Source organism: Petromyzon marinus, chromosome 4, assembly GCF_048934315.1.
Source record: "Petromyzon marinus isolate PM22_M1 ecotype Great Lakes invasive population chromosome 4, UKy_Petmar_22M1.pri1.0, whole genome shotgun sequence".
NCBI lineage: Eukaryota > Metazoa > Chordata > Hyperoartia > Petromyzontiformes > Petromyzontidae > Petromyzon > Petromyzon marinus.
This window is the reverse complement of record NC_133670.1, coordinates 23,553,421-23,567,062: the sequence shown is the minus strand read 5'-3', so window position 1 is coordinate 23,567,062 and position 13,642 is coordinate 23,553,421. Positions and strand designations below refer to the sequence as shown.

The 13,642-nt window shown below is 47.7% G+C and overlaps 1 protein-coding gene across 4 annotated transcripts in view; it reads right to left on the bottom strand.

The window, feature by feature from the left end:
• The window catches only part of LOC116937906 (triple functional domain protein), a 197,184-nt gene that overhangs the window by 23,759 nt on the left and 159,783 nt on the right, over positions 1 to 13,642 (bottom strand). For all 4 annotated transcript variants that reach the window (XM_032945036.2, XM_032945050.2, XM_032945044.2 and 1 more), the window contains exons 40-47: positions 10,307 to 10,402; positions 8,860 to 9,008; positions 7,525 to 7,591; positions 5,763 to 5,866; positions 3,556 to 3,625; positions 2,602 to 2,691; positions 1,415 to 1,507; positions 786 to 836 (exon numbers count right to left, since the gene is read on the bottom strand). In XM_032945036.2, the coding sequence (XP_032800927.2) occupies positions 786 to 836; positions 1,415 to 1,507; positions 2,602 to 2,691; positions 3,556 to 3,625; positions 5,763 to 5,866; positions 7,525 to 7,591; positions 8,860 to 9,008; positions 10,307 to 10,402 (720 nt within the window). The remainder of the gene's footprint in view (positions 1 to 785; positions 837 to 1,414; positions 1,508 to 2,601; positions 2,692 to 3,555; positions 3,626 to 5,762; positions 5,867 to 7,524; positions 7,592 to 8,859; positions 9,009 to 10,306; positions 10,403 to 13,642) is intronic.

Genomic DNA, 13,642 nt, shown 5'->3' with positions numbered 1-13,642 from the left:
CATTTTTGAAATTTCTACTCCTTTTCCACCATTCGTGCTTTATTAACATCGAAATATAAATCATATTCCCATCAGAAGATATTCCATTTCCAAGAAAATCAAATTTTGCAATGAATGAGAATTCGCTACTGCTGCGCAGGTGTTTGCAACAGGGCCTTACAGCTATCCGATGGGTTTTCTCGTTTCTGAAATAAGCTTCCAGAACGTGCAGCGGAACGTCGGAGATCATGCCGAACAAGATGCCTTGACAACCATAAATGCCCTTCACTCATTTAGCAAAGCTTCGCCGAGTTTCAGGACACTTTTTTCAGGATATTGCATTGAGACGTTTAGTCAAATCCAGGTAGGTGAAATTTTTTGTATGTATTTGATGTGTGGCCATATTCTGGACACTTCACAACCCAGGGGATTTGAGTTTTACAAATCTGTGATCCACAAGTTAAAAATAATAGATCGCAGGCATGCACCAACATGCACACGTGTAAATATTCCACTAAATCAGCTTCATAATGATGAAACTTGGATCCAATGCACACGTTAATTTATTCATTCAATTCTTAAATTTCTAAACAGATGAGAGGCCATTTAGTGAGGCCAACACCAATCATGGTGAACTTTTTCCTTCAATGCACATTTAAAAATCTGGAACACTTTCATGATAATAAAAAAACTGATTTTAAACGTGTATGTATTTGCTTGGTCTGCTTCACATCGATTTTTTTTTTGTTAATTTGTGCTGCTGTGCGGGATAAGGTGATGGGCAAGGGGTGTCGTTGTGGTCACACCTCCAGATCAGTACTGTCCAGGCCGGCTTTCCTCGTGAACTTCAAGATGTCCTATCGAACAATTAATTTTCACACACACACACGTCAGCATGCGTTGCAGCTGAAACGAGCAATTGTGCATTGCATACCGCAATGACAAAACAAAAGCTCATTCAAATTGGTTGTGTACCAAAGTACCAAAAGCACCCCACAACAATTATCTTTCACTATGTTTCGTGTTTTGCTTCGTTATTGGATATTATCCACCTTAAAGTGCTAATGTACCACTGTTGCTATTGCTTCATTCACAAGCGCCAAGTGATTTTCCCGTTGCAGATAACTGAATAAAGAGTTATCCTTTCAGTATACACCTGGTCATCAACGTAGAACCATAGCAACTCGGGCTCAATTTCTTAGCATATCAATTCAAATGTATATCCTTGCTTCACGCGCAGAAATATCTGCCTGGTGCTCAGTTTAAAAGGAGTAATTGGTACGGAGCGTCACACACAGCAACCTTGGAACAGCACTGCCTTGTAAACAGCTATATATATGTGCTTGCTAACAGCACCTGTCCCAGCAGTGTGCTGTACTTGGTATACGGAGGGTACATCTCTTTTTCACGGCATGCGAGCAGTGCAAGTCGACACCTTGAGAAGCAGCTGGTACTTCATGATGCGCTGTACGGGCTTGATGAGCAGATCGGTGAGCTGTAACCTGTGGCCCATGCGCTGCTTTAGCTCCTGTGCACACACACGCGCGCAGGCGCGCGGAAACACAAAACCGCACGAAAGACGCAGTTGTGTAACTCTTGCACTCGCACGCTCACATCAATGTCAGACGGCAATTCGGCCAAAAACACCACGCTTGCGCCAAGCAGACCAACAAAGCTTATCTTTCCATACGAGTATGGATGAACTTATGACGAACGTGCTATTTGTTGCAGCAGTAGTCATTGTTCACCTTGATACCTACAAAGTCATCGGTGTCAACAGGGTTCAACATTTGCCAAGGCATCTTTTTTTTCACTGTTGATTCGTGACGCATGCAAATTCAGGCAGCTTGATAGCCAAGTAATTTGTACACTTGCCAAAAAGGCAATTAAGCAAGTGTTTGAATGCTTCAAATCACAGCGCTGTAGTTGAAAATACCACTGCTCTGAAAAATACTAGATTTTATTAAATATACGATTTTGATTTAGGGGCCAGGGTGGCGAGATGTTAACTACCTCGCCTGATGTACAGCAGGGATATTTTCATAGAAGCCATATTTTGTATCAGAGGCGCACCTGCTCTATGGCATCACCAAATAAATTCTGGCTGTACAACGGAGGATGTTAAAATACCTTGTGATTCACAATGGTCGGCCATTGTGAGCCAGCATCTTACTCAATATGTAACAAAATCTTTGGTCAGCGATTCAATAGAGAAATATTTCACGTGTATAATAATAAGCAAAACAACACCTGGGAAGGAATTTTATTCAATTATGTAGATAGATACAAGGACAACAAACTAAACACACAACATATTTCTAATGAAATTAGTTTTCAATCTAGATTTTTAAAAAATGCATAGCTCTCCGTGGCTTCCTAATGTCGGAAGAGCGTTCCAGACGGCCGCATAAGCGCATCTGAGAGTTCGCGATGTGGTGACCGCCTTCGTTCGATGGCCAGCCAAAAGCCGCTGCGAGGATGACCGGAATTGGCGTGATGGTTTATGCTCCTTGACGAGATCAGCGAGGTGTTGTGGTGGTTCATTTGCGGCGAGCACTTTGTGTGTAAGCGCCGCGCGACGCGGTGACGATATTCAAGCACCGTTTTTGGTCCGAGACTGACCTCGAAGTAGGTGTCGATGTACTCCGACACGATGTGCTCGGACTTGGGCTTGTTCTGACAGTAAACGATGTACATGTGCAACCGGCGCTCCTACAGGGAGACAACAGGAGCAGCGTGTCTGGGTGAGCCATCATCGACATGTCAACGACGATTTCTTTTTTTTTTAACAGTGCTTGCAAAGGTGCGGCGATGGCGATGGGAACTGAAAGCCGCAGGACGGGTGGTGGGAAGAAGGGTCAAAGAGTGTGCAAATGACACAAGGCAGATGAACGGATGGCATGGCAGTCAGTAAATGTACAAGATCGGTGATGAAGAATTGTTTAAAGTCACCGCATAGCAACACAACAAATGATGACCCAATGTGAAATATTTTGTATAAACTAATAATGAATGCCAACAAAGGGTTTCTTCTTTAAACAATTTTCAAGAAGCGTGATCTTGCGTGCCAATTTTTGTGGACGTGGTGGGAAGTTTCCATGTTTTAAATAAACTGTGGTGCCCGGGACTGGTTAGAGAGCACGCTCCTCGTATTTCCAATAACAGCAGAGCGCCGACTCTCGACAGAGAGAAAAAAACGCAAAACAACATCTCTTGTCATCTGCCCGCCCGACAGCACCCTCCAGGGCGTAACACAAAGTGCTTCCATTTGCGATGCAGTTTGCTGCATCCACGTAACACACAGGAACTAAACTAAAGTTGGTGACCCAACGACTAAACACCTCGGACCGAAATGGCCCCGATTCTTTACATTGACATGATACGCTGAATTGCAAAGGTGTTGGGTCATATTTTCTCCGGGACCCATGTGCTCTAATATGGGTTGAAAGTGTTAAGGCAGCCAGCCACTTCATACCGATCATTTCTGTTCCAGACGGTTAAGGACCCTATAAAAGCTGTTCCGCGTGTGTGCGTGCGTGCGCCTGTGTACGTGTGCGAGCACGCGCATGCACCCACATGTTTGATAAACAGCGGCGCCAGTCGGTCTGGTTCCTCCAGGCACTTCTCCAGCTCCCCTAAGAAGAAGCTGAAACACGCATGCGCCAGAAACATCAGCGACTTCTCCAATAGATAGATAGATGGATATATTATTATTATCACCATATGATTCAATTACCTGAAAGAAGGCACTTAAAATTGGTACGTGAAATAAATTAAACCACGTTTTTTTTTAAATCAAATTACTTCATGCAACACCACATGTCGGTGTTGCATTCTGAGGGTGAATCCGGTTTTGTCATCACACAGCAGTGCTGAAATACGCACGGTTTCACACACCAGAGGTAACTCGAGATTGAAAACTAATTTCTTTCGACCTGCTTTTTGTGTTTAGTTTGTGCCTCCCCCCCACCGTGCACTTCCAATTAGCACAGTAGGCTTCGTACGGTGCGAGAGGTTCAACATACATACAAGTGAACCGGTCCATGGGTGGTGTTGAAAACAACCAGCCTCAAGATGCGTTTATCATCTTTTGCTTTCGGTTCACTGAATTAGCTTGTCTTCTTCGTTTTTCCTCACCTTGGCCTACGATATATTTTTTTGTGTGATGTACAGTGCCTTGAGTAAGTAGTAGATATGTGCGCTGTAATCGTAATTTATTATTATAAGAGAGCAACACTCGACAACATCCTTGGCTCCCAGCCTTGATGGGGGGGGAGGGGGGTCTATATTTGGCTCCGCTTATCTTCAGATGGCCAAGGACACACCCCTGGCGACAAGATTCACTAAAATGGCATGAATGAGGCATTCGCTAAAGGTACAAACTGACCCTTACAATATCTTCCAGAGCCACTTTCCCATGTCGTGACAAACACATCCCTTGGTATCATTTCAACGAGGGCCAAGTGTTAACCTTAATGAAGTGAGATCCTGAAAAAAGCTCCATTGAATATGCAATTCTGGGTTAGCCTTAGTGTAATGTAATCGTTGACAAAGAGATTCAATTTACTGCTGCTCCTGCAACAATAACTTTTTCCCCTCTTTGGCACCGTTGGGAATTGTTGTAGCGTCTGCATTTGGAGGTGTGGTCAATGCCCTCAATGACCATCCCTGTTAACGACTAATCACCGAATGACGGGCCTCCATAGAGCCCGATGTGTTCACTTACTGACCATTCCCCTGTTAACGACGGGCTGTTGTAGGTACAGTAAATATTAATCAATGCAATGATGAATCATGTTTCTTTTAATATTATGCGTTTACCATGGTGTGGGTACCTCTATGTATAAATATCCATTGTTTAAATATAAAGTACTTTTTTGGGCGCAAAAGTGTCACCTTCGATGCTATCGGAACAAATTAATCCTTTAAAACATGTATTTCCTAAACTTGCTGAATGTCCAAATAACTTAATGACCGGTTTCGTAGAACCAATTTCTGTCGTTAAGTGGCGTTCTCTGTACGTACGTACATAAAGAAAACCCACACACACAAGGGGGTCATAAAACACACAAAACTCCACAAAGATAGATTAAAGCACCCATTGAGGTCCTGTCGTGTCCTGGCCACCGGGCAGCTCAAGTCTGTGACACCGGTCCCCTGTCCAAGTACTAAACAGGCTCAAGCCACCTTAGCTTCCGACATCCGATGGGATTGGACACATTGTGGTTTCTAATTGGCTTCATGTGTGTACTTTATTTTATTTATGATAACGATTTTTGGGTTAGAATCACGTCAGTAAAAACAGGTGTCGTAAACCCACCTCCACGCGACAAAGCCGATAAGCAACTTCAAATCTAGACCGATAAGTAAAGTTTGTCACGTGAACAAAACGTGCCAATTAGTTACTACTTCAGCAGCACACCGGTGTACTGGTGAGTAAACCCAGAACATCTACAATTTTAACTAACGACACTTTGCTAGTGATTACAACCAGCCTCATCACATTGTGGTGATCAACCCAAAAAAATCCTTACCATGAATACTATTGGTCGCAAAAGCCTACGTGTCAAAATGCATTTGATTTGTGTTGCTTTTGTCACTGAGTGACTGATGTGACTGTTGAAAATAATACTTTTCTCGTGTGTGGAGTTTTCACCTGGTTAAGCAAATGAACTTGAACTAGTCATTGTAATTTGGCGAGAGGCGAGCGTTGCTGCGTGTACTTTGTACTCTTCCCCTTGTTCCCGATTTATGCCCGTGCCAAGATGTGTCGGGATGCTCACTCGCGATGCCAGTCGTGGATCTGGTGGATGTTGCCAAACACCATCTTGTCTTTCCCCTTCAGATCGTCGGGCACCCAGTCCTCCCGCATCACCGCCATGTAACCCTGCATGTGGGCACGGGTAGCGCACATGCACGCACGCACACACGCACGAGCACATGCAAATAAACAGGAGAGGATTCTAATTAGTAAAAAATAAAACTACTTAGTACATTTGTATTTCGCGCAGGGCCATCACAAAGGTGCCGTGTTTCCAAATTTAGGACCATAACGCCGGCAGCACACAATGGCTTCCTCTTCTTTAAATGTGAAGCAGTCGGCATGCATGTGAATGGTGAATGAGTACACCCGCGGTAATAACCAGGGCTGCCTGCCGGAATCGAACCACAAAGCTCTGCGGCAAGTGCCGAACGAGCCCTCGCGGGGACAGTCGATGCACGTTCGCGAGCTTCGCCAGGCAAAATGGGTACCCGCAAGTTGAACACAAAAGGAGTAAACATGCACCCTCGTACTACTGCACATTCGCACAAAGGACACATGTTCACTTCTATGAAAGGCAGCTGGCACCGCGTAACCAGAGGACGAGGCTCATGAAGACAAGACGCCCGTACCAGCGCGTCATGTGGAAATAATCATTACGCATACAGGCGTGGTACAGGCACACGCATAGGCACAAGCTTGCAAACAAAAGACGCGACACGTACACACACTCGTGTATTCATGTATTGCACAGGTGACCCAAGGTTATGCATTTATTTATTAGATTTTTTTCACAGTCATTATATGTGCCAGTGTGAAGCTAAGTCTCAATTACGAGGCTGTCAACAGCCTACACGGAGATGAATGTGCTTTAATTGCAATATAGATAATTGTGAAGTTTGGCTAAGTTACAAGGTGACAGCTGGTGACACAATGTACTACTCTTGAGAATGTCACGGTGTCTTCAATGTTGTCCTTCCCCCACACCTCTGGCACAGTTGGCTACGTACGGTGCGAAAATAAATTCAAAATACATATACGGACATGCTGCAGACAAGAGTGCCCCAGCAGCACTAACACTTGGGTGAGGGAGCCCAGCCCGGCGAACCCGTGCACGCTAGCTCAGTTACGAGCCAGCGGCAGCGCCCACATGACCGCTGCCGCTGCCTCGGATCAGATCAGCTCCAGTGGTCGCCCTGTGTAATGCTGCACTCAACTAGCTTCCAGCTTCACCCTGACAGCTGCCCGCACGGTGTTTGTACATGTAACGCACCAGCGACGGTGCAAGGCAATGCAGAAAGCGCGTAACAATATGGCAACGAAAACAGATACATCTAACAAAGTGGTGGGTAGTACTTTGTCAATCCGCTGACTGGACGAAGGCCTCCCCACACCTTACGGGTCGTGGAGGTTATTTGACCATACTTCACCAGGCTGGTTAGTGTGAGTTGGTAAAGGTGAGGAACCACAGACATGATCGCGTAGAAGTAGAGCAGAGGGCAGCGCTGCACTGCCCTCTGCTGCCCACCATGCAGCCCCGGGGCCGATACCAACTATTATGCATGGTAGTCGCTCATCCAAGCACTATGCACGCTCAACCCTGCTTAGCTTCGGACATTTTCCCAGCGACTCGGTGGCAATTCGTAAGACCTGGGGCGGCTCTGGGGCATTAAGAGTATGCGAGCGCTGGAAGAAACCTCAATGCAGTCATTGTTTTCCGTGGCCCGAGTGCTGCATCGTGCGTGTTAGGATGCAGAGGGGCGCGAGGGACGGAGATCTCTCACCTCCACCACGTAGCCCAGGTCACGCACGTAGTCTCGCTCTGTTTCCACCAGCTCCTGAAACACGTACCTGAGCGCGCAAAGACAAAGATCCCCCATATAGCCTTAACAGACTGTTGGGGAAAATGCTGTTAGCGAGCAGCACCTATGAAGGGCCAACACGGCACATGAGGGGGTGGGTGGCCAACACCACACCCGGCCGCCTTTGTCTCCCTCGTGGTGATGTTTATACACCGCATCAGAACCGGTTCAGATAATCGTCACTGGTTTTGAGTGGGAATCGAGCTCGGGTTGCCGAGTTCGTAGTGCAGCACGCTAACCGTTGCACTACCATTCCCCAAAACACACAAACACACACGTGCGCACATCCACACACAGATACACACACACAGATACACACACGCATACACGTACATATGCGTACACATCCACACACAAGCGATGAGGTGAGTACCAGAGTGCACACAAAACATAATATGCACAAACAGTGCCAGTTGCATAAGGCAGAGAGGGTGGTCTTTGATATGATGGATATCCTTTAATTAAGCTGGAACAAAGCCCATTGAGACTCATTATCTCCTTCACACGGCAGAATTGGATTGATGTGCTCTATTTACACACACGAAAGCCCATCAAGAGTCAGTTTGTCTTGTACATGAGAGACAGCCGGATGAATGTCCCGTAAGCAAGCGAGAGACCATTATCTCTTTACAGGGGAGTCTCCAGCCATGCTACTTACAAAGGGGATATTGAGCTTTCGATTTTTTTGAAATCTGGGATTGGCCAGCGACACTGACAAACGTTGGTTTACATGTGGCGAAAGGTGGCAACGTTGCAGGGTCTGAAGCAACCACTTTAGAGCCAGGGACTGCACTTTAAAAACTAAACCCGGCGGCTAGCGCAGGAATCCAACCGTCGACCCAAGCAGACCCAAGCAACGTTGGAAAGCACACTGGCTCTTCATACAAGCAACTAATCCAGTGTAAAGCAGCTTTCTTGCTGTACACTGAATTGGTTGAGTTGTGTATCTAGTGTGTATCGACTTTGTGGTGAATCTAGGGACAAGTGTATTTGGCGATGCGGTGTACCGGGGCAGTGTATATCGGCTGTGCGGTTTACCTGGTAGGTGCATAATGGTCGTGTGGTGTATAATCTAGGGAGTGTGTATCCGGCTGTGTGGGGAGCGGTAGTGTTCGCGTGAAACAGGGGAGTCTTTGTATCCGGCTGTGCGGAGGTGGCTGTGTAGATGAACGGGTGTGTATCTGGCTGTGCGGTGTATGGAGGTGTGCGTGTGCCGGTCGTGCCGCGGGCGTGGCGACGACGGTGGTGGCGGCTCACTGCCTGCGTCGGAGCGTGCCGGCGCGGCGTTCGTCGGGCTCGTCGGCCGGCGAGGAGGACGAAGGGGCGAGCGCCGAACCGTCAGATGACGTCACCGTCGGGCTGCTGCTCTCCCCGACCGGCAAGGAGCACGGACGCTCGTCTAGCGCCTGCGGCCACGAAGACGGCAAGAACCGCAAACGCGCATTCACGATCACTCGGCGTCAGAGCACATCCCGATTTAAGCACTGTGATCATGAACACAGATTTGCTGTTGCGATCATCGTCACAGTGATCATAACCACCCATCGTAAAAAGAATTACACAACTCACGAGTCTAGATTTGAAGTTTTCGTGGCTGCATGGATCCATACTCTTTGGTTCTTTCGGTAAAGTGACGTAGGCATCAAATAAAATAAAACAAATTTCAGCAAAAAATATTGCTGTGGTTTTCCCACCTGATGATGATTGCTTGTGTTGCAATCGAAACATCATAATTTAATTTGTTTTATTTTATACCTACGTGACTTTACCGAAATAACCAAAGAGTACAACTCATGAGCACAAATAAATAAATAACGGGCACAGCAACAATTCCCACCCGTAGCCACATCGAAGCTACAATTCAAAATCATCACCAAAATATAGAATCGTAATTACAATCATGCATCCCAAATCGCTACGATTTACAATTACTTTCCACAGTCACAATAATGACCACAATTATACGTCAAAAACAACGTATAATTCATGATCAATATCACAATGACAATGATTAATGTTATGACTTTTGCACATTGTAATTCACTAAAATGTACAATCACCATCGCCACGGTTCATTATTGCAACTGCAATAGCTACAATGATAGTTCATTCACAATCACAGCCATGACCACCAGCTCCGTCGCTATCTGCAACGTGAGCATCCAATCATCTGCAACCCAGATGCCAATGAAGAGTCATTTGGAAATATCCGGTTAGTTAAAAACAATCCTACCACAATTTACAATACAAATGTGCAGAAAACACTGTCGTCAAATGTGCAAGGGTTTTCAGAGCTCGCAACGTTTGCATCTAAGCAACGCAGAGCACGAAGGCATCGACACATACAAATACATGAACAAAGACCCCATAAAACCTTTAACAGACTTGAGGCCAGCGCTGTAAGTAAACACCTATTAAGGCCAGAATAACACACAAGGATGCAGATGGCAAAGACCAAACATGGCCACCTTTGTCTCCCCAAAAGCTGACGTTTATACACTGCACCAGGTACGCATCTAAGACTTAGTCGAACAAAAGAAGGCCTAGGACCGGTTCAAATATTCGCCAGTTATTGGTCTCGAGTGGGAATGGAACTCAGGTCAAATGGGGTTTATAGCACAGTAAACAAACCAGTCCACAACAGCTTCCCATACACAAGCAGTCGCACGTGCGGGGGGGGGGGGGGGAGACAAGCATCGCTCACCATCTTGCTCTTGACGAGGTTCTCAATGGCACTGACCAGCTCGGCCGTGGTCGGGATTTCGGAAGCACCGACACGCGTAGCCAGCAGGGACGCCGGCTTCCGAGGTTCAAGCAGGAGAGGAAAGGAGGAGGGGGGGTAAAGGAGTCAGGGGCGGGGGGGGGAGAGCGTAGAGTAAGGACGTGACGGCGCTCCCGGGGCACGCAACAGCATCAGCGTGAATACGCAACGGGCAGCGGAAAACGCACGGTCAAAAGTGGTGCCGAGACGGGCGTAGGCCAGCGGTGCGAGGAAATTCGGGTGGGTGGGGGGGGGGGGAGAGCGACAGTCGGTGCTTACAGGGTTCGTACAAAGTACAGAAGTACGCAAAGCACTTAAGAGTAAGAACAAGGAACGCAGAGTTTAATAAACAGTGGCCCGCCCAGCAGGCACAGCACAACAAACAGCAACACAGCATAAACACAGCATACACTATACTCGCACAATATACACAACATACAATCTGCTCACACACCGGTCACGGCACACACATCACACACACACTTGGCAACTACGCAGAGCCGGGTGACGTCAATAGAAGGCGTGCAAGCATTTGATGCACGTGTGGCATGGATAACGTGTCCAAAACATTACAGAGTACGGCACACATGGTAGACCTCTCTAAACCTTGACTTACCTACTACTGCATGATAAATATCAACATTGGCGGTGGACAACAATCAAATGAAACCATTTAAATGTGAAGTCCTGCAAAAACAGATTCATCGCTTGCTTCGACCTTTCTGTTCCGAACACCACCTTTAAGCATTTCGGTAATGTCCACCAAGGGCACCACTCCGGATATTGGGGGGTGAACGCAAATCCCGGGTAATAACGCGCAGCAGGTAGACTCCCGCATGGAACAGGAAGCTGAGCTGCCTTCTCGGCAGATGTCCTTGCATGTGCGCGAAAATTTGCAGCAGAAGCAGCAGCTGTAAACAGGTGTGGCCCAAGTGTGCGCAAAGGACACGGCGACACATCGGTGTCCGTGTACACCGTTGTAATCGTGCATGTGTATACTACACAGGAGAAACGGGATACAACGCACGCACGTACTTGAATACCGATTTAGGCCTATTGTGCACTATTATACGCGTGCTCGGAATGGGAGCGGTGCTGTCACTGATGGGAGTGGCGTTTGTCAAGCGTTGCGTGGTGCCACGGCCCTGAATGACCCCCCACCAATATCACCTCCACCCCGTGCCGGTGACCCCACCCCCCACCAAGACACAAGAGGAGTGGCTGGGCAGCCAAGTAGGGCCCGGGGTGGGGTAGCAGACCAGCAACAGGAGCTAGAGAGTGGTTGGATGACATGCGTGGGAGGCGACGCTGGAGGGCTGGGATCCTGATATAGGGGTGAGGTTAGTTGGTGTTCGTCTGGTGAGGGGGTCGATTAATGGAAATTGCTTAGTATTAGCTTGCTGATATTGATAGCAGTTCACACTATAAAAGCTTAATTGTACAGGAGCAAGATGGAGCATTGCATATCAAATCATTGGGAAATAGCCATGGCGTGCGGATGCCTTCATCCAGTAGTGGATAGATCATGGACTGATGATGATGATGAACGTCGCACTCTGTTGTTTACATTGCAGCAGCATAGAGGCCAACTGCTTTGTCAGCCCACGAAGGTTTGATTTAATTACAGAGCCATTGCCCTTTCACAGACCACTCCCCGTATGTTTTAACAGGACAATGTCTAAATGGACCTGGAGGTGTCCCCCTATCATAAACCCTGCGAAATGGGGACTTGCGCAATCAAGCGACGACCAGTCACCTCGTCAAGCACAGGGTGCTTTCACTCGCCTCCGAGACAGCTGCGTGGATGCAAAGCCTCGGTGATGTTCTCGGAGGTGAACGAACGGGCAGACAACCGGATGGGAATGTGTCGTCAAACCGGCCACAACTCGACACAGCCAATTGGTAACGTTTGTCACGTAAACAAAACGTGCCAATTCGTGACTAATTCAGCACACCGGTGTGTTTGAGTAAACCCACAACATTTACAATTTGGGTATGACCTTTCGCCGGTAATTACAACCATCATCATCAGGTGACATCCAGAGTTGTGGAGAAATACTCCTGTTATGATCTTAAATAAAAAAAATATATTATAGATAACATTGGTCACGAAAGCCTAAATGTTCAACTAACTGGATAGAACTTAACGAGGATTGGGCCTCGTTTTTCCCTGGGTTGTGTGGATTATCGCTGGGGTACATGACGAATTAATAGCAATATTCAACCTATTCTCAACATATTACGAGATGAAGACCTCCCCACACTGTGCCAGTTAATTGTACGAGAGTTAAGGTGTTGTTTTCAGTAAATGTTACATGATGAACAACGCGTTACGTTAAACTGTACTCCCATGAATAAGAAAGGTGGTAAGATTGTGATGTTTAGGCCAACTACCCTACGTCGGGAAAATAAGGGGTTGATACGATAAGAGTGGCATACACTGGGAGAGAAACGGGAAACTATGCAACTCATCTTGGCAATTCATTGCATTGAGGGGGGGGAGGGGGTGTGAATTGTTAGAAGCCGAGTGGGTAGCAGTAACGGGGCACCTGTGCTGATCCGCTGCATCTATATAGTGAAGCATCGGATGGATTGAAGCAACTTGAGTACGGCCTGGCCAGGAAACAATCTGCCTTGTCCCATTTGCTATCGGCGCTCACGCCAGAGTTCTGAATCTTTGCGTAAAGGGACATATGAAGAGATGAGCACACGTGCGGGCCTGCACGTGCATGGGCCGGTGCATGCGTGCAAATGTACGTGCACATGTACGTACCTGCATGCACGTGTGCCTAGCTGCACTTTCGAGCGTGTACACTCGTGCGTGCGTGCGTGCGACCGGTAGCAGCGCGCGCATGGCTGCTCGCTAAAGAGACGGGGAGTGCGTCGGTTAGCCTCGCAGCTGATCGAGTCCGCACCCGAGGCAGCCAGTGCTCACCTGCAGGGGATGCTCCGCATACAGGCACTGACGGCAGGGAGATGGGGGGAGTGGCTGGAGGTAGGACACAAGCACTGACTGGACAGGGGTCGAGGGGTGAGGGGAGCGTGCAGCGACTGTGCGGAGCACGAAGGCACTGACTAGCCCAGGGGTAGGCGGCAGGGCTGGGAGTGAGACGATGACGCTCGGCCAAGAGAGGGAGGGGGTGCCTCCTCGGTGGTAGGGATGTGAGCAGGCTGGGTGGTTTGGAGAAGGCAAATGTGGGGGATCGCATTTGGAGAGGGTAAAAAGCAGCAGCAGCAGCAGCTCTAGCGATGCGCGGGACGCTGCGCTATGAAAGGTCA